The following is a 25,347-nucleotide window of genomic DNA, read 5'->3' on the forward strand; positions in this document are numbered from 1 at the left end:
TTTCTGAGTCTGAGAATTATTGTGTGAAGTGTTTTTAAAACCTCGAATTTCATCTATTACTAGGTGAAATTGAGTGGATTAAATGACAAAGGAATAGAATTTAATATTGTTTTATTCACAGTGATGGTATTCAAAAACTATATGTGGCAGGGATTTGAAACTAATTCAGAAAAAAGTAGATTGAGAGTCTCTGTGTATTCAGAAAACATTCCAGGATCCAACTGGAAAAGGTTCACTCAGGGTCATATCTCCAGAGGAGGAAATTGAGGCCCAGAAGGATTAAACCTGCAGTTTTCCCTGTCACAGGATGGAGGCAGAGGTTACAGAACTCCTGCCTCTACTCCAGCTGTTCTCATTAAAGCCTCAACTTTCTCATCTGAAAAAGGGAACATGAAGATTATTTAAGGTAATGACTGTAAAGTGCATTGTGTAGTCAGCGCTTAATAAACAGTAACCACTTTTATTATCACACCAAAGTGGGGGCCTTATGTGACTTCAGCATCAAAGATTCTATTTATTCATGGTTAAGTTTAGACTTCAACGCATAGCATTTAGTGACTGATGGAGGTTTTAGATTTATCAGAAAATTGTCAGAGGTGTGTTTGTTGTTTTAAATACGTAAAAGAAAGGGGTGTGTATTTTTAAGTCCACATCTTTTTAAAAAAAAGGTGTCATGTACTTATTAACTGTAAGAAGCTGAGGACATTTAACGAGTCATATCAGATTAGTGATTCCAAACCACAAGGAGCGTGTGGCCTCACTGCTCAGATTTTGCAGATAAAGAATCATGTAGAGAGCATGCCCAGGTGGACTTCAGAGTCAAGAGACTCACAAGAACAATAATTTTGGGCCAATTACTTCCGCTTTGCAAACCTCCTTTTCCTCTTCTGTAAAGGGAGGTAAGAGCAGCACCTGCTTCCCTGGGCAGTGGTGAGGGATCAGGGAGGCCATGTGTGTAAAGCACCTTGTTCTGGGCTTGATGCAAAGAGGGGCTTAATCAATGGGGCTAGAGGACTCTGTTATAAAAAAAAAAAAAAAAAAAAAAAAAAAAAAAAAAGCTTTTAAGAAATTGACAATGATTTTAAGGGTAAAAATATATGCTAAGGAATTAAAGGAAATCATGTAGACAATAATCTAAACTTTGCTCTCTGACAGGCATAGTTCCACACACAGACGGTTCACACTGACACCGGCCTCATCAGCCTCAGGAGGCTGCTCCTGAAGTCTTCTGGAAGTTCTGTTGGCTTGCTGGTGGCTTGACTCACAAAGACATGGACTGCAGACCCGGTGGTACAGGCCAAAACATCAAAGCATGCCAGCTTGGGGCGGCCAAAGAAGCCGTCAGCCAGGTCACGGTGATCAACTTGAGGTGGCTCTGTTGTGCTGCGATCAAACCTAAGACCCATGGAGCCAATAGAGATGAATTGTGAGCCTTTATTAGCCGGCTGGGGACTGACTCTCTACCACACACGGTTAGAGGAAATCGGTCCCAAGCCTCCAGAAGGGATAGCTTAAAAAGCCCCAAAACCCCCTCCAGCAAGCAAGCAGGTTTACAGAAGCAGAGGCTGACCATTAGCATATCTTTGCACAGAATATCTCCTAGAACTACACCCTGTTTAACATTAAACAATGGAAGCAGAAGTTGGCTATTTGAAAATTTTCCACCCTTAACAGCTCCTCAGTGGACTGAGGTGGGAACAGAGTGAGGCGTAATGCACCGGAGCGACCCATTTTCTCCGCAGCCAGGGCAGCCACCAGGACCTGAGGAAAGCTGATGGACCTGAGGTAGGTGCACCAATTGGTCACCATGAACCCCACCATAGGGGACATCAGCAAGCTGGTTTTCAGGGCACAGTACCTAGAGAATTAAAACACAATGCTTATTCCAGGTCACCATGATGACACTCTCTCCCAGCCCAAAGGCTGTGTGTTTCAGCAACGGAGGGCTCTGATTTCAAAGGGTCTGGAATCAAATCCTAGCTTTCCTCCTCGCTAGCTGAGTTACTTCCTCATGCCTCAATTTCCGTAACAATACTATGTTCACAGCCCTAGTACTACCCCATAGACTGACCGTGCGAATCAAATGACAAATTTAATACAAGTATACCATTTCATATATGAACAGTTCCTAGACAGAGTACATTCTCATAAACATTGGTTATTATTAATATTATTATGTCCATCTTGTCTTTGTTTCTTATCGTGAAAAGCCAAGTTAAATGAGAGAAAAAACTCATTTTTACAGATAGTTGTTATGTCTTTTATCTTTACTACTAGATTGTAATCTCTTTAAGGACAAGGGACTGTGTCCTGTTTATATTTTACGTGTGTTGACTAGAAATAAGGTTGCGTTTGAGATAAATTTGGTGGTTGAACAGAATCAAAAATGACAAACACGATGGTGAGTCACTCCCCTCCTCCCCACCAAAGAAACTCACTTACAGCTTAAACATTTTATTCACGTTGCCTTACTGTCTTTTTTTCCTTAAGAAAATTAAGATTGCATGTAAGGGAACAGTCGTGGGTTGTATAAAGGTTTGCCTACAGAGCCGTTCACTAAATCATTGTTCACAGAGGAGAAGCAGGAACAAGCTTCCAGGCTCTGCCCAGGAAGGGACCATGAGTGTCTGCACCCAGCCACCCTGAGCCTCGTCCGCTGATGCCGCCCATAGCAACATTAGATACGTTCATTTAATAACATGGAAAGCTGTTCAGTGAAAAAGATAGGTTACAGAACAGTGCATGCCATTTGATCTCATTTGTTATTCAAGATCATATTTGTTTGTGTACTTATCGCCTAGAAAAAATTTGAAAGTATAGACTCTAAAATGTTTTCGGTAGTTATCTAGCAATGGCATTTGTGATCATTTTTTCTTCTTTTTGCTCACATGAATTTTCTAAAATGAACATGATTTGCTTATAAAATTAGAAAAAAATGTTATTTTTAATTGGCTGAATATGAATTTCATTTAAAAAAAAAACAACACTGGAGAGATGAGCAGGCTGGACATACACAGCTCTTTGTGCCCATGGAGATCCTGCCTCTGGCTGCCCTCATTGAGGCTCCTTCCTCATGAACACCGGGAGCAGGAGAAGGGAACCGTGAAAAGAAGAGCCTTCCTCTTCAGCTAGACGGCACGGTCCAGTGCTCACCGAATTCTCCTTTGTTGCTGTTGCTTTCTTATTTCTCTGCCATCATTTTCCTCACTCTTTTAGGGCACTGACAGGACAGAAGTAGTGCCTCTTCCCACTGGGAGAGCAGTATTGCATGAGCGACCTGTATCCTTGAGCCCAGCCAGGTTACCTTTAAATAATTGAAATGCAGAGGTATTTTCAAGCGATGCCGTGGATGAGCTTGTGGCAGCCAGGGCTGTGCTGGGTACTTTACATTTTGTATTCATTCTTCAAAAGAACCCTACAAGGCAGATCTCACTTTCCCTATTTTAAAGGAGAGAAAAAAGTGAAGGAGCTGAACAAGTTTCCCAAAGGCATGAGTGCAGTCAACCGTGGCTTGGGCCCAAACTTCAGGTTCTCTATGGCCAAAGATCACCTTTTCTCCTCCATTCTGGTTTACTATACTGTGAACTCAAACTCTACATTTCAGTCCAGTGGATAAACTGTGTATTCTTTAAGTGTATCTGTGACTTCAAGAATTATTACATTTTCTTTAAGTGTTATGACAACATTGTCACATTTTGGACAATAGAGACTTCCTGTTTGCAAGCTCATAACCTAATCTGATTTATTTGGTTGGTGGTAACAACATGGAACTCAGCAAGAATTTTTTCCATTGTTTCACGGGGCGAGGGGTGAGTACGTATTCTAAAAAGTCAAGTAGTTTCTCAAGGTTTATTACCAAAACAGTGGTTCTCTAGCTGCTTATACCATCCGTTATAGTCTAGGTCAAGTTCTTGGAATGAATTCATTCACTCTATAACCTCCACTGCATATCTGCTCTTTGTGAGATACTGAGGATACACTGAGTCAGAGAGAATTTCTGCCCTTATGACCTGCCAGTTTTAGGGGGAGTGGAGGACTGGATGCATCGGCTCTGTTAGTCATATTCCTTCCTGGTTCCCCTCCACTCTTTACATTTTCTTCTCTCTTTTTCTTCCTTTTCTCAACAAACATTTATTGAGCACCTACTATGTTCTAAGCATGTGCTAGGCATGGAAGAGAGTGCAGTGAACAAGCTAGGCAGTGATAGTCTCTGCTCTTGCATAGCCTTGGTCTAGAAAGGATGCAATCATGATGCAGTGTGAGGAATGCTTTGGCTCTAAGCAGCTGGGCCGCCTTGGTCTAGAGCATCTGGGAAGTACTTCTAAGGACATGACAGCTGAGCTGAGACATAAAGGAAGTGTAGGAACTATCCAAGTGAACAGTAGGGGGAAGAATCTTCCAGGAGGAGGAATGGCATATGTGAGGGCTCAGAGGCCAGAGACAGTAGGGCATATCCCAGAAATCATAGAAGTCCCAGATGGCTGAAAACCAGACTCCCAGTGGAGGCTGCAGAGGAAGCAGAAGCCAGACTTGGGAGAGTCTCATTGTTAAGGCATTTGCATTTTATCCTCAGGCAATGGGAAGCCACTAAATGTATGTAAGGAAGAGGTGAGATCAAGTTTTTTTTTTTTGTAAAATGAGCTTTTTGGTCTAGGACTGAACAATGGGGTAGATAGAAACAATTGTGTTTGTTGGAGAATAATTAGGCAACTGCGTAGTTGCCTGGGCAAACTAAAAACTTGTGTGTGGTTTGCCTTGATTTGTCTTTCTGGCTTTAGTTTGTGACCTCTGGGAGACATAGTAATTAAACTATGGGAGAAGGGGAGACCACCTAGGAGGGAATACAGCAGGGAGTGAACTTGACCCCAGGTTTTCAGCCTTACACATGAAAATAATTGGCTTGCACTAGGATGGTGGTGGAGAAAACTGGATGGAATTAAGAGAGGTTTTGCATAAGGTTTGATGATATGAAGGAGACAAAAGAACCCAGATGACTCCCAGTCTAGGCAACTTACTTATGATTTTATTTGTGGAAAGAGGGAATGTGGAGGAGAAGCTTGCGGTGAAGGCAAGGAAAGTGATGAGCTCTGTTTTTAATAGGTTGAGGTGAGGTGCCCAGTAGGAATAATGACACGTATCACTCACTGGCATTTATTTAGCCCTGTGCTGGATGGGCCTTTCATTAAGTACACAAACTGGTCTATCTTTCCAGGAAGCATTTGGATGTACGGTCTGACACTCAGAAAGAGGTTTGAACTGGAGACAGGAGTTGAGAGACTGACTTAGATCTAAAATCGGGGTCCAGGCAGGTAATGTTAAGGGTGGAAGCCAACTGGTGTAATTTACGTGGGTGTGGTGGGCCCGTGGTCAGTGGAAAGCAAATATCCAGTCTCACCCCAGACAGATTCAGACTTTTTAAAAATACTGGGCAAACTAAATAAAACTCATGTGTGGCTTGCCTTGATTTGTGACCTCTGGGAGAGATGGTAATTAAACCATGGGAGAAGGGGAGACCACCTAGGAGGGAATACAGAAGGGAGTGAACTTGACCCCAGGTTTTCGGCCTTACACATGAAAAAAAACTGGCTTTGAATACGCTCCCAAATTGACATTGTCTTAGGATGTACCACGTGACTGATAAAGCCTCTGATTTCGATGCCACCTAATCATCACATGAGGTGAATGCCTACCTTCTATGCTTTCTTACCCCTGATTTAGTAAACTTTAGAATAAAGGGACATTGGAGTTGGAAGACTCTTTGGGGATCATCCAGTACAAGGGCTTGCAAACACTAGTGTGGATCAGAACCTCCTGGGGAACCTGGGAAACCTTCAGATCCCCACTATCCTCCCAGATCTCCTGAATCAATCTGCGAGGAGGGGCCCAGGCATCCTGAGTTTCACAAGCTGCCAAGTGATTCTAATGTACACACCTGGCAGAAGAGTTGCTTTTCTAGACCAATCCCCTCACATAAGGAAAAGCCCTGAGAAATGAAGTTGCTTGCCTGTACTCAGTGTTAAGGGTGGAAAATTTTCAAATGGCCAACTTCTGCTTCCATTGTTTAATGTTAAACAGGGTGTAGTTCTAGGAGATATCCTGTGTAAAGATATGCTAATAGACAGCCTCTGCTTCTGTAAACCTGCTTGGTTGCTGGAGGGGGTTTTGGGGCTTTTTAAGCTATCACCTCTGGAGGCTTGGGACTGACCTCTTCTAATCCTGAATAGTGGAGTCAGTCGCCGGCTGGCTAATAAAGGCTCACAATTCATCTCAATTGGCTCCATGGCTCTTAGATTTGATATCACCACAACACTCAGGTAGTAAGGGGCAGAGTCTGTCTTTACTCTATGGGTCACTCCAGCCCCTTCAGCTGTGTCCATTAATCTCCCCACCCCCAGATTCAGCTCTGGCCCAGGCTTGGAGACCAATGAGTCTCTAAGACGTTCACAGCTCAGGTTCAAATCAGATGCTTATGATCTTACCCTGATTCTTACCCGACTCCGACAATTGGGTTCAGTCTTACTAACTCCTTTTTCCCAAGCTCCCAAGCCTTCTTCCTTGGGCTCATAAGTAGATTCTGCCTTGACCCCTGTGCTGGAGCCCTGCCTTGGTGCCTCCCCAAGCCCTCAGTGCTTCTGGAGCAAGAGGTGTGTGTGCACGTGAGGGACCCAGTGCCTCTGGGTCTCTGTGAGGACACAGCCCTGCTGCCTCATGAGGCCTGGTGAAAAGCATCTGTCAGACTAGGAGGCCAGTAGGCATATGGCACAGATACACCCTTCAGATGGATGAGACTATTTTTGTCACTGTCTATAAATAGCACAGAATAGGCCATAGCTTGTAGTCAGTTACCTGGAATGCCAGGGCAGGATTCTGGCAAGAAGTCCAACCCCATACTCTCTGAAACTAGGAATAATCATCAGCTTGGCAGCATGACCCCATGAATCCTCAGGGAGTCTCACAGGGCAGCTGAAGGGAAACTCAAGTCTGAGGCGTCTGCATAAGGATATATATTTAGAAATATAGCCCTGGGGAGAAAATATCTTAAATGTAAACGTGTATAAAGTTAAAAGATTAAGATGATGAAACTAACACTTTTAGCAATGTACTCTGTGCCTTTATATAATTATTTATCTTCAGTCAAGCTTATTTGGATATTGCCTTTACAGAATGATTTTGGTCTATCAGGCACAGGAAGGCTAAATGAAATTAATTGTGTGTGTGTCCCCATTGTCAGCCATTTCTATTAGTGTTGGCCAGCAGTATAGAACATTGGTTAAGACCTAAAGCTATTGGACCTGGGTTTGAATCATGACCCCACTGTGTGACCTCAATGAGTCACCCAGAGCCTCAGCTTTTCTCATTTCTAGAACAGAGATAATAACATAGACCCGATAAGATTTTTATAATGATTAAATTAGGCAATGCATATTTTATGTGTCTTGGCTGATTGCCTGAGCTTAAATATTTTTGTTATTATTGTTATTGGTTTGTTTTTTTAAACTTCGTAAACAGTTTTGGTCTTTAGGGGTGGAGACTTACATTCATCTTTGGGTCAAACTTTTCCTTTATTTTGGGAAGGTCTCTTGTGCCAGGACCCCGGTAACCAAATGAGTTGTGATCACTGATGGTCTCACGGGGGATTATTGATAAAGGCCACTGTATTGTTCCCTCAGGTGGTTTTGAGGGCAGTGGACATGAGAACCTGGCAAGCAGAGCAATGGGAAAAGGATAGGATGAATGAAGTGTGGTGATAGTTACACTTTGGGAGCTTTGAAGAAGAGCTGAGGGAGGCTTTGAGGACTCTCTGATGGGTCTAGCAATTGAGCTAGAGTAAGTTGGAGCCAATGTAATTTGCACTGTAAATATTATAGAATTGAAGCAATGCATACTGCATTGTCATAACAGACATTTACATAAAAGTTACATTGGAAGCTTATTTGGTCCCTTTTGTGGCAATGATGTAAGCATACCAATCTGTGGCGTTAAGACCTCAGCAAAAACTAGTAAATCAACCTAGACTTCATCTTAAGCTTTACTAACTTAACTGTATCTCTGGGTTTGGCGCTGGTGATGTGGTGGCGACAGGTCTCTTCTCCAGCAGAGCTTACACCTAATCAAAGAGAGACAACAATGAATATGTAGTATAGACTGAGAGTACGGGCTCCGCAGGAGAGGGATATGGTTGTATGAGATGCTATAACAAAGGAGTCTGACCCAAATGGAAGCAGGGAGGAGCACAGGGAATCTGAGGAACTGAAGAGAGGCCAGCGAAGCCCCGGAGGGGGATGACAGGACAGCAGTGGATGAGCCGGGACGGGAAGGCCGGGCCTGACCATGCACAAATCGGATTTTCGCCTAACAGAAAGGGAAGGCACTGCAGAGGTATGAAGGGGAGGTAGAGGCATGAGCATGTTTACATTTCGAGATCAGCCCTCTAGGGAACGGACTAACTGAAAGCAAGAGTGGACGCAGAGACACCCGTTAGGAGACCACTGAGATGATGGCACCTGGGCCGGGCGGCAGAAGTGGGGTGGAAAGTCGAGGCTTCCAGAAATGTTTAAGGAGGGGCTCAAAAGACTGATAGCTAGGCCTCCTGGTTGACTAACTTCCCCCTCTCACAAAGGTCAGTGTTTGAGAGTAGCAGTACCTATAACAGCAGCAGGGGGCTCCACCAAATCTTGGCAGTTTCTGAGGCTGTTGATGAACCCTGAGGTTCTCCATTGCAATGTCGCACTCTACGGGTTGATTTCTGCCTCAGTTGCCTATCGCTGTGATCTTGTCCTGCCTTCTAGGTCTAGGTTTTTCAAATATTTCAAGAATATTATTCCAAACCTACGGAAAATGACCACATAGGCACATTTATTCGCAAAATTTTAAGCTGTTTTTTTACTTCTGAAAGGGATAGGAGGCCATTAAGATAAAAATGAGAGAAATATTTTCTGACATCACATTTGAACAACCTTCACTTAAAGAATACCGAAGTTTTCCTTTGGTTAGTTTAATTTTGCTTTTTAGGACTTTTTTTTTTTTTTTGGCTTTATTTTAAAGAATAAATGATACCATAAGTGACAAGAAAGATTTCTAAGATTTGAATCAAGCAAGATGTGAGACTGAGCAAATACCTAAATAAGCCTTTACCCCATGCGATGTTTATCTTGCTTTGACACTTGGAGATATATATTTACACATTTATAATTTATATAAAGATATTTTTTAAATAAGTTGCCTATCTCCAAATATAAGAAGCTAATATAATGAGTGGGCAATAGCTCACATTAGGAAAATGCCCAGACCCAACTGGCTGCAGATAATTGCTATTGCAATTTTGAAAGTTCATGCATTTGGTCCCCAAAGTGAGCAAACCTAATGAAATCATCTACTGTCAGAGCAGAACAATTTCTTTGCAACAGTGTTCTTGCAGGAAGTTCATTCTGGTAAATCAGTGTCAAAATGACAAGAAAATCCAACATGTCTCAAGAGGCATGATATATAACAAGCAAAACTCTCCAAATCTGTATTCAGAAACTGAACAGTAAAGGGTCTGATGAAGAATTCATGACCAAAAAATGAAGAACGTGAAACAAATTCATTAAAACATTTTGAACAAAAATAAGAAGACCGTGACATTATGTTCAATTAACGGGAAAACACAATCTTAAAGGGTAAATGTGGTAGATGATGATCTAATTTTTTTGGACATCCAGAAGCAGAATCAACCATTAGAGATGACTCTGAAAGCGAGACTAGATTAGAGAGAAACTTTGAGTCTACACACTAATGATATCACAACTGCTGTGCTTTTTGCCTCAGCTGGAGTTGCTCTCTGAGTAAGAGATCTCAAGGAAGATATCTCTGAAAAGTGACTATTAGATCTTTTAAGCAGGCCAGGGATACAATGATCGTTCCTGGGCCTGCTGAGGAAAAGTGAGAATTGAAGTTAAAGACGGTGGGCGATGCATCCCACACCCACAGCATTCAATGAGGTTCCTACAATTCAGCATCTTGCAATGAGTTTTGGAAAAGTACAAAAGACTCTGAGGAGAAGCAGTTTAAAAACACTCCTGGAGAACAATTTAGAATACCAAATATGCCAGAAACAATTCTCTGAGGGCTATTTCTAGCTAGAGAAGGCAAAGTTGGAGGAGGCAGAGGATAAGGAGTTTTTCTTTTCTAAAATCAGCGGTGTGATATTGGAAATTGAAAGAACTTTGAGCAATGGGAGATGAGGCCAGGGCCAGAGCGTGGAAGGCCTGGACGCGAGACATAAAGCTTGAACTTGGCTCTGTAGATGATACAGTGTAAGCAGAAAATAACGTGACCGACAAAGTTCGCAGATCACCCTGGAGGCAGCAGAAAGGTCAGGTCTGAGGACATCGAGCCTGGAAGCAGCAGGCCAGGTGACAGGACACTGCACAGTCTAGGTGAGAAAAGAGTCAGCGTGGCCAGGACAGTGGGGGTAGAGGTCATGAGAAAATGACAGATTCCGGAAATATCTGAGAGATGCCTAAGTATGGGAATGATGGTGAAGGAGGAATCAAGGTGGACTTCTAAGTTTCCAACTGCTCAGAGGAAAAAAATAATCATAAATGATATTACTTATTGCAAGTTGATCTCTGTAACAACTGTGCCAGATAGGTAGGACCAACGACTATTATCCCCATTTCACTGATGATTATACTGAGAGGCAAAAAGTCAAAGTTATTTATAAAAGGTCATATGACTATGTAATGGTATATCAGAGATACCAAGTTCTTCTTAGCACATGTACTGATGGATGATACAAAATTATTCTAAATTCTGGAACTGGAGAACCACATGGAAAAAAAATTTGGATTCATACTTCACACCATATACAAAGATTAACTAAAAATGGATCATAGATCAAAATTTAAGAACTAAAACTTAACAGACATACAGAAGAAAATGGGAAAAAATCTTAGTGGTTTGGGGTTTAGCAAAGATTTTTTTAAATAAGACAAAAAAAGTACATGCTATCAAGAAAAAAATCAACAAATTGGAATTCACCAAAAATAATACCTTTTGCTCTTCAAAACCCACTTTTACAAAAATGAAAAGGAAGACACAGAATGGGAGAAAATATTGGACTAACCTATCTAACAAAGGATTTAGATCTAGAATATATAAGTACATTTACAATTAATTATGAGAAACTACAATACAATTTTTAAATGTGAAAAATATTTGAATAGACACTTTATCAAAGGGGGCATATGAGTGAAAATCAGAACATGAAAATATGTGCAATATCATTATTCACTAGGGAAATGAAACCATAATGAGATGCCCATTGCACACTCACTAGAGTGGCTAAAATTAAAAAGATGGACTATACCGAGTGATGACAAGAATGTGGAGTATTGAGACTCTCATATGCTGCTTATGGGAATGTAAAACAATACAACTGCTTGAGAAAATACTGTGGCAGTTTCTTGGGAAAAAAAAGTCAAAAACACACCTACCATATGACACAGCCATTCCAGTTTTGGATATTTACCCAAGAGAAATGAAAGCACACGTCCATACAAAGGCTTGTACGTGAATATTCATAGCAGCTTTATTCGTAATAAATGAAAACAACCTAAGGTCGGTCCATAAGTCCATAAGCAATATGTAGCACATCCGTGCTATAGAATATTACTCATTAATGACAAGGAATGAATGTACTACAACGCAGATGAAACTCAAATAAAATAATCATGCTCAGTAAAAGAAGCCGGATAAACAAAGGTGCATATTGTATGATTCCTCGTACATAAATTTCCAGAAAATGTAGCTCAGTGGTTACCTGAGTATGAGGGTGAAGAACAAGAGGGAGAGATTGCAAAAGGGGCACCAGGAAACTTGGGAGGGTTGTGATGTTCATTAACTTGATCACAAAGATGGTTTCTTAAGTGTGCAAATATGTCAAAATTCGTCAAATTGTGCACTTAAAAATATGTATAGCTTATTTTGTGTCAGTTATACCTCAATAAAGCTGTTTATAAAAAAATTAAGCAATGAAGAGAAATATACCAATATCTTAGCAATAGCAAATATCTTCATAAAATCAGTCTTTGATTGTGGGATTGTGGGATTATTAATGATTTACCAGAATCATAAAAACACTTTTGTGCGGAAAAGAAGAATTACATGTACAAAGAAATTTGGAGAAAATAGTCTGTACTTATGAACCTTAAGACTATGAGGTGAAAAAAATCAAAGACGTGACACTTTTCTTCAGATGCTAAAAGATCTTCTATTCTTACAAAAGGCATGGTAGGCTAGAGCGGACTATAAGAGGGTTCTATAAGTTCCACAAGAACAAAAATACCTGTCTAAAGCAACCTTTAGATAAGGAACCAAGTTAACAAAATGCATCATTTAGCTGGACTGTTCGGTTTAAATGTCTTTCAAATAAATTGGTAGGAGACAGAAGTAGAGAACAGGGAAAAGGAAAAGACAATGCCAGCCAGCCATGGGAGGTGAATTTTTTACATGATGTTATGACCCATCATTCTTTGAGTTCACCAGGAATATAAGGATTAAGGAATAATCCAACATAATTAGAAAGTGACCCACATTGCTGATCCTTAAAAAAACACACACATACCGCAATGTACAAGTTAGGCTACAGAAAAGGCTATTCCACATCTGACCAAATATAGTCAAGTCTCATTAATCTGAGTTTCCACTCTTGGCAATGTTTGCTAAAAATGGTTGTACTGGGCTGAGGATTCACTCTGAATTTTTATTAATAGTAAAAGCAATAATTTTTTAAAAAGCTTTCAGGGGACATATTTAACCCACTTAGATAATAAAGTATTTTTAAAGCCCTCAGTGCATGAATTATTTAGAGATCAAGTACTGAGGGAAAAAAAAAAAGTATTAAGATTTATGCAGTAATTTTTACATTCGTTTATTTAACAAAAATCACTGTTATCAACTGTGTCAGGCTCTAGGATATAAAGAAGCAAATACAACCCATGACCTCTCAGAGTTCTTAGCCAAAGGACTAAGACACCTACAAACGGTTGCACTACAAAGTGTTAATGGTTTGGGAGAATGAAAAAGAAGGCAGAGAAACCTAGAGACACTTGAGCAGGGTCTTGAAGACTATGTAGGAATTCTCTGCTTAGAGAAAGAGTGACATTCTAGGCAGAGAGGGATGAGAAACCCGGGTTATTTGGTAAATGGCAAGCTCTTCAGTGGGAATAAGAACATGTATTGGCTACAATTTTTTCATTTTAACAAATGTGATTTTGTTTAAGAGAGAAAGATGGCCCTCTGTTCTTAGAGACGTCGAGACTAAAAGGGGGCTGGAAATCAAAACTGGAAAGCTAGAGGAGCTCTGCTCTACCTTTTGTCTTTTTTTTCACCCCCTTTCTCAATATCTATATTATATTTAGCAGTATTATTTTTGATCATGTGACAGAAATATAACTCAAAAGAGTTCAAGCCAAAAAAGGAAAATATTGGCTCTCAAAGTAGGGAGATCCAGGCATATGCTACAACATGGATGAATCTCAAAGATATTTTCTTGTATGAAATAAGCTACTTGCAAAAGGACAAATATAGTATGATTCCACATTTATAAAGTACCTAGAGCTGTCAAATTCAGAGAGACAGAAAATAGAATAGTGGTTGCCAGTATCTGGTAGGAGGGAGAAATGGGGAGTCGTTTAATGGTTTCAGTTTGGGAAGATGAAAAAGTTCAGGAGATGGATGATGGTGATGGTTGCACAACAATTTGGATGTGCTTACTGCCACCGAACTGTACACTTAATGTGGCTAAAATGGTAACTTTTGTGTTATGTTTATGTTAACAATTTTTTAAGAAGTGGGAAATGTAGGAGTAAATAAAACTTCAGGCACTGCTAGATGCAGGGATCGAAGGACACCTTTGGGGTCTTGTCACTCTCTCTCTCATGGATCGAAGGACACCTTTGGGGTCTTGTCACTCTCTCTCTCATTCTTTCTTCTATGTTGGCTTCCTTTTTAAGAACACTATCCTTAAGTGGAAGTAAAGATGGTCACTCTCATCTTAAATCATCTATAGCAGCAATCTTTTGACACCAGGGACCAGTGCTCCTATGAGGAACTAGCGCATGATGATCTGAGATGGAGCTGAGGCAGTGATGCTAGTGCTGGGGAGTGGCTACAGATGAAGCTTCTCTCACTTTCCTGCTGCTCACTTCCAGCTGTGCAGCCCATTTCCTAACAAGCCATGGACTGGTACCCGTCCACAGTCCAAGGATTGGGGACCCCTGATCTATAGAGCTAATAATCACAACTAAAAGAAAGCCTCTTGTCTAAAAGTTACAAATGAAATTCAGGAGCTGACTGATTGATCTGGTGTTGGGTCACAGACCTATTTCTGAACTAATCACTGTAGCTAGGGAGTAGAGTACTCTGATTGGCCAAGCCTGGGTCATATGGCCAGCCCTGAACCAATCAATGTAGCCCAGGTAGCAGAGTTCTCTGGCAGGAGTCAGCCCCACATGAACCACATGGACTGAGAATGAGAGACGGATGATTTCCCAAACAGTACTAGGCAGTCAAAACATGTCAATCACAACTTGCTTCTTTCTCTGTGGACCAGTTTTCTATCTTTTCAATCAGTATGGCAGGAGAAATATTGCCAACCCCAGCTCAAGAAACACTTTCTCATTATTCAAGAACTTTTAGCTCCAATTCCAAATCCCTAGGAGAATCTAACTAGTGCAGCTTATCCAATTAACCATGATGGTAGGGTGGGGGTAGTCTTAGGGATAATATGGTTGCTACAGATTCATTTTTGTGAACATAGGAGTAAGATACAAGGGTTAATAGAGAAAGACAGACACCTCAAGAGATATCTTTTGCAACAGAAAATGGAAATTTTTTTACAGGAAAGTGACGTGTACAAATAGTCTGGCACTAGGACTAATCATTGGGCTGTTTAGGACTAATCACTGGGCTATTAGAAAAAATTTGACTGAAACTTCTAGCTTAGGATAATAAAGTCATTCACCAAGAATGAAACTATAAAAGCAATGTCTAGTTTAGGATGAGGTAGGAAGAAAAAGATGATGAGGTTAGCTTTAGGGTTGTTCCTTCAGAATGCCTGTGGAACACCCAGGTGGAGAAGTTCCGTAGGCAGTGGAAAATAAAGTCTTGGAACCTGAGAAATAAGGTGTAGTTGAGGACAGAGATTTTGGATTATTGTCCTATGGCTGGCGTTGACATCATGAAGCATATGAAATCGCACATGGGGATCATCTGAGTATAGGCGGAGAAGAGAGCAGAGGGCAAACCTGCATTTAAGGTGCTGTGGTAGATGTCCTCAGTGCCTTATCTATATCTGTTCAGCACTGCATTTTCAGTGTGCCAATGGCACCTACTGAAACTCTCCTCTCCCTCTGGGTCTTTCCTGCAGGTCCCATCAACTTAGAGGTATCCCCTAGCAAAGCTGATGCATCCAGAAGCCTTTACGCTCTTTGAGGTTTACTTAAAGCTCCTTTTCCTAGTCAAGCATGCAATTTACACCAGAGCCACTGAATGGGATTGAAGTGGATTAAAGTAACAGCTGCCTGAAGACCCCACCCACTTCTCTCTGATTTTCAAGCTCTGGGCCTGAGTCTGACACTTGCTCCTAAGGAGAATTCCTTTTCAAAGGGTCTGCTCTCTTCCTTTTCTATTAAAACAAAGTAATAAATATTCAAAACTCATAATTCTTAATTATTTCACTACAGTTTACCGAGATCTATGCTTTCGAGATTATTCGTGTCATTGTATCTATCTGTTTAGTGAGAATATTATAGAATGGTGTACAGCTGAACAGCTCTTCCCAACTCTGCATTCAGTGACATCAAGTTAGTACTCTAACAAATTGGTCACAGTGTGAGTATTTACACCATGGAAATCAGCAAACACTACAAATCCATCATTTTGATTTATTCATTAATTTACTGTTTTATAGAATGTCAAGACAGGGAAGGCAGGTCAGCAGACTTCTGTTAAGGGCCAGGTCGTAGAGCTTTTAGGCTTTGTGGGCCACATGGTCTCTGTCGCAACCCTCAACTCGACTCTTGCAGCATGAAAGCAGTCATAGATGGTACCTAAAGGAATGGGCATGGCAGTGCTCCAATAAACTTCATTTATAAAAATAAGCAGAAAGCCGGGTTTAGCCCAGGGGCTGTAGATTGTTGATCCCTAGTCTAGACTAAAGACTTGAGAACATTAATAATGTAGATTAACTTTTGAATGTCTATAGTGTGAATAGCACAAAAAGTTGAGAAAATATTCTTTCAGCATTCAAAAACTATTATCTTTTTAGTTCACAACATACTTCTTACTCATTAACATAAACAAAAATATCAACCAACACTCATACCAGATCTATACTTGTTTGTCAATTGCAACTAAAGGTTAGCTAAGGATAGAAGAATTCAGCCAAAGATCAATGAAAGAATTCTGTGAGAAGCAACTGGCTATATGGAGTTTATAATAAAGAGAATAGTGTGTGTGTGTGTGTGTGTGTGTGTGTGTGTGTGTGTGTGTGTGTTTATTGGTTTATTATAAAGAATACAACTAAGGAAATGATGCATAGAGCAAGGCGTGGGGGGAGGGGCATGGAGCCCCCTCCAGGTACACCACCGTCCCAGAACCCCGATGTGTTCACCTACCTGGAGGCTCTCTGAACCCTGTTGTTTAAGTGGTTTTATGGAGGTTTTATTATGTAGGCATGATTAATTAAGTCATTGACCACTGGTGATTGAACTCAATCCAGCTTTTCTCCCATCCCCGTCCCTGGATGTTGGGGGATGGGGCTGAAGTTTCCAAGCTTCTAATCAAGGCTTGGTCTTTAGGGCGACCAGCCCCCAGAGAATTGCATCTTTTATTATAATTTGTAAATTTGTGCCAAGCATGTAAAATTTGTAATGAACATATATATTGGTTGTTAAAAATTTTTGCCAGCACATCACTCAAAAAGCACCCAATCTTGATACAAAACAGTAGATGCACATAGATGCAGAAGGATGGAGCTGTTGCCAAATATCACGAGCTAAATAAATGTATCTGAACTTCCTCTCAGGATTTCCTGGATGAGATGAGAAAACAGAGGCTGGTCCAGAGCCACATAACTAGTGCTGACAGCACTGAAATCCAACACAAGTCTATTTGACTCCATGGCCCATCTCTCAAGACTGTCTCATTAGAATCCCATGTATTTGGTTTAGAAGAACACAAGGACGTTATAAATGAGGATCGGTTTGGAAATGGGCTAGAGGAGGCTTGGAGAAGTTCCAGATGAGTCATTCCCCAGGCGAAGGCAAGGCAGGCATACAGGAAGGGAAGAGAAAGGTTCTGAAGGGGGCCCATGCATAATATTGCTGAGAGCAAACTTTTGAACAGAGGTGGGGATGGGAAACTTCCTCAGGGCTACAACAGTAAGCATATTTCATCTCATCGGTGATGGTTTGTACTGATGAAATTGTGACTGCAAGCATCTATAATCCAATTAAATGGTTGTGTGATAGGAAATAGAGCACGCTTTTCAAGGGGTATCCAGTCAGAGGTTAATAGGAGGTATTGGACCATGGCCGAGAATAGTGCTAGGGGATTGTAAAGTACACTGCATTTGTGCTGATGTTATGGCTTTGGAGGTTAGGAAGGAGGAGAAGTGGGTTTCAGAGCTCATGCCAACTTCCTGGAATAGCATAAGCAAGAGAAACTAGAACATCATGGAAGTAGCACCACTCCTACAAAAGGCCTTTTGTGGCCTCCAATGGCCAAATGCCTCTAGCTGAGAGAGGTTCTCTCTGGGACCTGAACCATGCCTCGCCCAAGAACCTGACCAAAGGAAACTGAGTGTCTGTTTTCCTCAAGGCTCTTCCAGTTACAAGTAATAGGAAAATCAGCTCAGGAGGCTTAAGCAGAAAAGTAGACTTCAGTGGCTCATGTAACTGGGAAGTTTAAGAGTGGCCTTAGGACACGAAGGATTAAAACAATGTTCTCAGAAATTAATTCTGTCTTTTTTCCTCTCTAACTCTGCTTCTCTTTGTTCCTGGAGACGCTTCTTCCTACTGTAAGTAGGAAGCATGACTAACACAACTCAAGGCTACATCACCCTACCTTAACACTCCTTCAAAAGAGAGAGACCTCCAGCCTGCCAACATCTGTATATAAACTCTCATTGGTCCACCTTCAATCACAAGCCCATCTCTGGTCCAATCAGTGAGGGCAGGCAGATGGATATTATGACTGCCCAGGCCTGGTGTGGTGATAAATTGGCAGTCTTTCAAGAACTACATAGAAGAAGGAGGCACTGCCCACCAAGGAAGGGGTGCTGTTACCTAAAGGAGGGAAGAATGCTGGATAAATAAAAGCCAAAGTCCTTTGATAAGCAGAACTTTCCAGGGAATTCTCAGACCCAGAGCAACTGCTAACATCAAGGCTACAATTATTAAGAGTCCAGAGCCTTTGTGTCTTGACAACACAGGGAGAGACGGAAGAGTTAACAGTCATTGGGTGACTACTTACTACATGAGGGACCGTACTTGTTGGTTCACACACTGCATAATCTAATTTTTATAACTACATCATCCTCATTCTACAGATGAGGAAACAAAGGATCAGAAAGTTGCATAATTATTACACAAGCCGTGGAGATAGTAAGTATTAGAACTGGTAAATGAAGGCACAGGTCTCCATTCACTGATAGTGAGGAAAGTACTAATTTCTGATCTCTTCTTTTATCAGGCCTCACTGTCAAACCCCTACAAATGCCTTTTTTGACTCCAACCAGATTTTCTTGGGGCTGTTTCCAAAGCTCAAGGTGTAGCAAGATATCTCCTCTTTCATCTCTGACTTTTGAAGGGTGAGATGCACTATTTCAATGTCCCTGAACAGGCACAGAAAGAAGACAATGGGGCCAGATAGTGATGTTTACACTTCCCAGGTGGTCACTGGCCCCCCAATCAAATTAACCAGCACTCAGCCTGGATGGCGAGCTTCCCCTGTTCTTAAACCTTGTGTAACAAACAGCACAGATGTTGCAGAGTAGGCACTTCACATAGAAAAGGGGAACGGAGTCAGCCCCAACTTGTCCTTAATTCTTGCCTCTGACACTTGCTGGCTGTATAACTTAACCTCCATTAGCTTCAATTTCCTCATCTGGAAAATGAGAAGGATTATGCCTGTTTTAAAAATGTACCCAGCAGATTTTATTACTCCCATTCTACCTGTTCTGCCGGCAACTTCTGTTCCTTCTGGCCACAGCAGACAAGAGACATACTCCTGACCCAAGGGCAGAAAACTCACTATGTTCTACAGAGAATTTCAGCTGAGACAGAAAGAGTAGTGGGTGCTTGAGATGAAAGGTCCTAGGTGAATGGACTTGGAAGAGCTCCTTGGACCCAAACACAAAACAGAAGAGCAGAGGAGGCCAGTCAAGGCAAAAGAAGCTTTGAAGTAAACACATGCTGTAAGAAAGAGAGAAGCAGAATGAGAACATCAACGGGGCTCCTGAATAATAAACAAAGAGCATGGAAGAGGCTGCCCTGGGTCCCTCCTCCCTTAGATTGAGTGACAGTCCAGTCTCCATTTCATCTGAGCCAGCCTGCGGAAGTTTACAGTTCTTATATCAAAACAATACAAAACAGAACATTGAAGGGAATAAAAGGACTGTCCTGAGAGTTCTTGTTTCTGATGCATAGTAGGTGCCCGATAAACATAAGCACAATTCTTTCCCTAGACTTGATTGAGGGAGATAGAACTCATTCAAAATAGCCTCATGTGACTGCAGCCAGGTCTGTATTTGGGTTATCTTCCCTTCTATTCCAGAAACTATGACCAAACTAATTCTGCAAGATATACAGCACAATTAGTGTGCACCTCTTAGCCTTGGCTAATTACCTCTTTTATCAATTAAAAATATTTTCCCATTAAGCCAAGGAGTTAGAGGGAGAATGGAGGTTCTTCTATATTTCTAAAGGCTCTGAAAAATCCAGCAAGATAATGTCACTGATTTGGTTAATTTCAGGTGCACATCGGGCCATTCAACCTAGGTGAATTTAATGACTCAGGACAGGTCGGGCGATGAATGTCCCTGTAAATCATTTATAATTGCAAGCATAAAAATTAAAAATCAGTCTGAAGAGCAAGATAACGTAATGCTAACGATGGAGGGCAGTAATCTGAAGATAGAGGTTTCCCGCTTTAATCAGGCCCATTTGGATGATGGAGCGCTAAGCCTCTAGGGGATTGTTCTGGAAACAAAAGACTGGGAGTCTAGTTCAGTATTTAATGACTCACTATGATAAAAAAAAAATTAACTGAATTTTCGTATTACAATTATAAAACTTAATAAGGATCTCTTCTCCTTCATACTTTTTATTTTTCTCCTAGACAAGATAAACCAACATACAGTCTATTCTCCTTACAAGGACGACCCTAAAAGCCCAGTTATGTTCAGCCACGTTATGCTGAAAGTCCAGTTAATAAATTATGTCCAGGAAGAGGAACCGCCAGTGTTATAATGGAGACAGTTTCCAGAGGCTTTAAGAAATTAGAAAAGTCTTTACCTCATTTTCAGTGTTTCTGTAATATTGTATCCCTCCAGGTCAGTCAGAATCGAGAATGAATGGAGTAATAAAACATCAAATTCTTCCCTTGGGTTCCTTTCAAACCACAAATTGAACACTTTCTTTTTCTTGACTTTTCTGCCTAATTATATTTCCAAGTCTAATTCAGGTGGGACTTTTTCCAGGAAGCCTTCCCTGACCACCACCCCTCCTTCTCCCTTTCCCAGATCTTCCCCACCCTGAGGGCTCATCGCTCTTTCTTCTGGGTTTCCTTTGAACCTTGCACATGAGGTTCATTGTATTCTCAAACTATAAGTTATTTGAGGGAAAACTATCTGGGAACCATGATGGACCGACCCTCCAAATACCTGGCACATTGTAGGTATTTGATAAGTATTTGTCAGCTGACTGAGATTTATCTTAACTCTAGGCTAAGGTAGGATAAACACAAGTGAGAGAAAGCTCAAGAAAACACCAAGCCTTTAGCAATGAAGAATAAAAAAATACAAAGAGAGATAAGAAGGGCAGAGGAAAGGTATGGTTTTTGTTTTTGTTTTTGTTTTTTTTTCAGTAGGTAAGATTTGTTTTTGACACACACACAAATTCTTGCTCTTTATAATAAGAAAAAAAAAACATGAGGTATTATCTCTGGAGCATTTAAATATTTCCAAGAGCCCTTGATAAAATTATAGTCTTTTCCTGAGCAGCTGGGGTGTTATTGCTCCATATAATTACCTCTCTACAGGAACTGTATGTCGTCATATTGTGAGGTGAATAAGTAAGGATTTTTCAGTTACTAGCAAAAGAAATCAATTTCAATGAACTTAAAAAAAAATAAGCCAGGGGTGTACTCTGTTACCAGGACATAGAAACATCTCACCAAAGCCAAGAGCAGGAACATGGCTGGGCATCAGGAAGAACGGGACTGAGAAGTTGTCTCATCCACAGGAGTTCCTCCCTTCTCTCCTGCAGCTCCTATTCCCTGGCTCTGCCTCACCCTCTGTACCAATTAGTGTGAATCAGAATTACCCAGAAGACCTGTTAAAATGGAGATTGCTGAGCTCTTCTCCAGGATTTCTAAATCCTGAGTAGGATGAGGGGCCTGAGAATTTACAGTTTTCACCAGTTCCCATCTTCAACTGAAATAAAATAAAATAATATAATAATTAATAATAATAATAACCACAGTCTTCCCATTCACAGCAGAGGCAACAGCACTACACACACTTGAATCCCAGTCTCACATGCTGAGCTAGGGTCTTATGCTGTTGCTTGCTGACTAAGGGAGCTTGGGCAAGCCACAACACCTCTAAGCCTCAATTTCTATATATATAAAATGGGGTAATAGTGTTGGAGGGAATTCAATGACTCGATAGCTGGAAATCATTTATGCCAATGCCTGGCACATAGTAAGCATAGTAAGTACTCAATATATGGTTATTATTATTATTATTATTTATTTGTGAACGGAAATATGGAGAAACTTCTCCATTCTTCTGTCATTTGGGGTAGATAGCTCAACTAATTAAGGAAATTTTACTAGAAGGAAGAACAATCTAAGCCCAAAGTTAGCAGAAAGAAAGAAATAATAAAGACTAGAGCAGAAATAAATGACATAGAGAACAGAAAAAAAGACAGAAAAGATTAACAAACTATAGAATTAAAAACAATTAAATACTTAGGAATAAGTTTAACCAAGAAGATTAAAAATCTATACATTAAAAACTATAAAACATTAATGAAGAAAACTGAAGAAGTCACAAATAAATGAAAAAATCTTCTGTGTTAACAGATTGGAAGAGTTAATATTGTTACAGTGTCCATACTACCCAAAGTTGTTTATAGATTCAATGCTAGGAAAACTGGATATTCACAAGTAAAAGAATGAAACTGGACCCCTGTCTTGTACCACCCACAAAAATTAATGCAAAATGAATTAAAGACTTAAACGTAAGACCTAAAACCATAAAACTCATAGAAGAAAACACAGGGAAGAGGACTCTTCACGCTGGTCTGGATAACGATTTCATGGATATGACGCCAGAAGCACAAGAAACAAAAGCAAAACTAAGCAATTGGGACTACGTCAAACAGGAAAGCTTCTGCACCAGCAAAGGAAACGACCAACAAAATAAGAAGGCAACCTGAGGAATGGGGAAAAATGTTCGCAAACCCCGTATCTAATAAGGAATTAATATTATAAATACGTAAAGAACTCAAGCAATTCGATAGCAAAAACTAAATCAATTACAAAACGGGCGGAGGATCTAAATAGACATTTTTCCAAAGGAGACATACAGATGGCCAATAGGTACGTGAAAAGGTGTTCAACATCACTAATCATCAGAGAAATGCAAATTAAAATCGTAATTAGAGATCACCTCACACCTGTGAGAATGACTATGAAAGAAAGAAAGAAAGAAAGAAAGAAAGAAAGAAAGAAAGAAAGAAAGAAAGAAAGAAAGAAAGAAAGAAAGAAAGAAAGAAAGAAAAGAAAGAAAGTGCTGGTGAGGATGTGGAGAAAGGGAACCCTTGTGCAGTACTGGTGGGAATGTAAATTGTCACAGTAACTGGAAAACAGTATGGAAGTTCCTCAAAAAAATTAAAAATAGACCTCCTATAGGATCCAGCAATTTCACTTCTGGGTATTCATCTGAAGGAAATGAAAACACTAACTTGAAAAGATATATGCACCACCTTGTTCATTAGAGCATATTTACAATTGCCAAGACATAGAAACAATCTAAGTGTTCATCAAGAGATGACTGGATAAAGAAAACATGATGTGTATGCAATGGAATATTATTCAACCATAAAAAAGAAGAAAACCTTGCCATTTACAACAACATGGATGCCCCTTGAGGGCATTCTGCTAAATGAAGTAAGTCAGACAGAGTAAGACAAATACCATATGATCTCACTTATATGTGAAATCTAAGAAAACTGAACGCATAGAAATGAAGAACAGATTGATGGTTGCCATGTGTGTTGAGGGAATTGGTGAAGGTAGCTGAGCATATAAACTTCTTAGTATAAGACGAGTGATTTCTGGGCCGTAATGTACAACACGGTGACTATAGTTTACAGTACTCTGTATCTGAATTTTCTAAGAGTGTAGATTTTAAAAGTTCTTACCACATACACACAAAAACTGTAACAATGTGAGGTGATGGATGTGTTAAGTAACCTTATTGTGATAATTAATCATTTAGCAATATATACATAGTTCAAATAATTTCACCTTAAAGTTATACAATGTTATATATTAATTATATCTCAATAAAGCTTGGGGGGAAACTAACAATAACAAAAAAAAAAAAAGGAGACTAAGCTTTTCCGGAAAAGAATAAGTAGGAGGGTAGGGGAAGCCTTTCAGAAAGGAGAGCACTAGACCTTGTGAGTGGCATTCTGCGTTCTCTTTCCATCGCATAGCAAAGTGTTCTTATGTTGGCACTTTTCATACTGAATTAGGGAAAGTGATTATTAATCTGAACTGATGCTAATCACTCGTGACAGAGAATTCCCACTTTGATCAAACTTTCATAACATATTAGGAGTAAAAAGCCCTGTCCTGCCTCTCACAGGCCAATCTCCATGCTGCCCAGAAGCGTATGGTTATAACAAGCATCTGTTCATCTACAAAATGCTCCTTAACATAGGCCAGTGACAACGTGAAAATTGAGACTGCAATTGAAATGTTAAATGGCCAAAGGACAAGGCCAGCCTCCATCAAGTGGACGGTAGTATCCACTGCTTCCTTGGTTCTCCAGAAAGCCAGCATAAAGTTCTTTCCACAAAAAAAGGTCACATCTGGGAAAACATTGAATCTTGGAACTTTCAGAGTTGAAAAGACTTTAGGTGTCTTCTAACCTAATTCTCTCACTTTAGAGCTGTCTGTTCAGGGAAGGGACTAGGTGAGCTAATCTAAGCACAAGATATTGAATCTTTTGTAGGAACTGGATATTAGCTAGAGCAAAGGAATAATCTGAAAGTCCTTCCCTTCTAATGCAGTTTACGATAGACAGTCCTTTAAAGTTTGAGCCCATTGTCCATGTCCATGAGTCTCTGTTTGTTTGGACAATAGACTAGTGGTTCTCAGAGGGTAAGGGGGAGGAGGAATTTAAATCATTTCTTCAATTTAATAAATAAATAAAATTTTAAAAAGTTAAAAATAAAAATAAAATTTGAGCCAAAACCTAACTGGACTTTGTAGTGTTTTATTTATTTCATTTTGATCTATTCTGATAGTCTCTGTCATTTAACAGGTTAGTTACATTTTTTGTGATTATGGAATTGTTTTGGCCTTCATATTTTTTTTTCCATTGGCCAACCCATTTTCTTGGCTTCTTATTTCCTCTCTTTTTATGACTTCTTTTAGATTGACAAAGTTTTTCATAATTCTTCTTAGTTATTTTGTTGGTTTAAAAGCTATAAATTTTATTTCTATCTTCTAATATCTTTAATATTTTAACTTACCCACTCAACTGTATATTTGTGCAACGAAGTCTCAAATTACTCAGGATTTCTATCTTCTTCCCAAATGTGACATAAATAATAACACATGAAAATGACCATATCGCCCCAAAGCCTAAAATATTTACTATCTGGTCCTTTCAGAAAACATTTGTAGATGTCCCTCTCTAGAATAGTAGTTCTGTGGGATAGAAAATTCAAGGTTGACAGTCTTGTCTCTCAACACTTTGAACACATTACTTCAGTGTCTCCTGGCCTTTACTAATTGCTAATATGGAATTATACTTTATGTATTGCAGTTTTACTATGATGT

The 25,347-nt window shown here is 40.2% G+C and overlaps 1 protein-coding gene across 1 annotated transcript in view; it reads right to left on the reverse strand.

Annotated features, from left to right (window-relative positions):
• Positions 1-1,178: 1,178 nt before the first annotated feature.
• The window catches only part of LOC107512003, an 88,503-nt gene continuing 64,334 nt past the window's right edge, over positions 1,179-25,347 (reverse strand). The window contains exons 3-4 of the mRNA XM_036221586.1: positions 1,688-1,858; positions 1,179-1,395 (exon numbers count right to left, since the gene is read on the reverse strand). Coding sequence (XP_036077479.1) covers positions 1,179-1,395; positions 1,688-1,858 — 388 coding nt within the window. The remainder of the gene's footprint in view (positions 1,396-1,687; positions 1,859-25,347) is intronic.

Source organism: Rousettus aegyptiacus, unplaced genomic scaffold, assembly GCF_014176215.1.
Source record: "Rousettus aegyptiacus isolate mRouAeg1 unplaced genomic scaffold, mRouAeg1.p scaffold_m13_p_5, whole genome shotgun sequence".
Classification (NCBI taxonomy): Eukaryota; Metazoa; Chordata; class Mammalia; order Chiroptera; family Pteropodidae; genus Rousettus; species Rousettus aegyptiacus.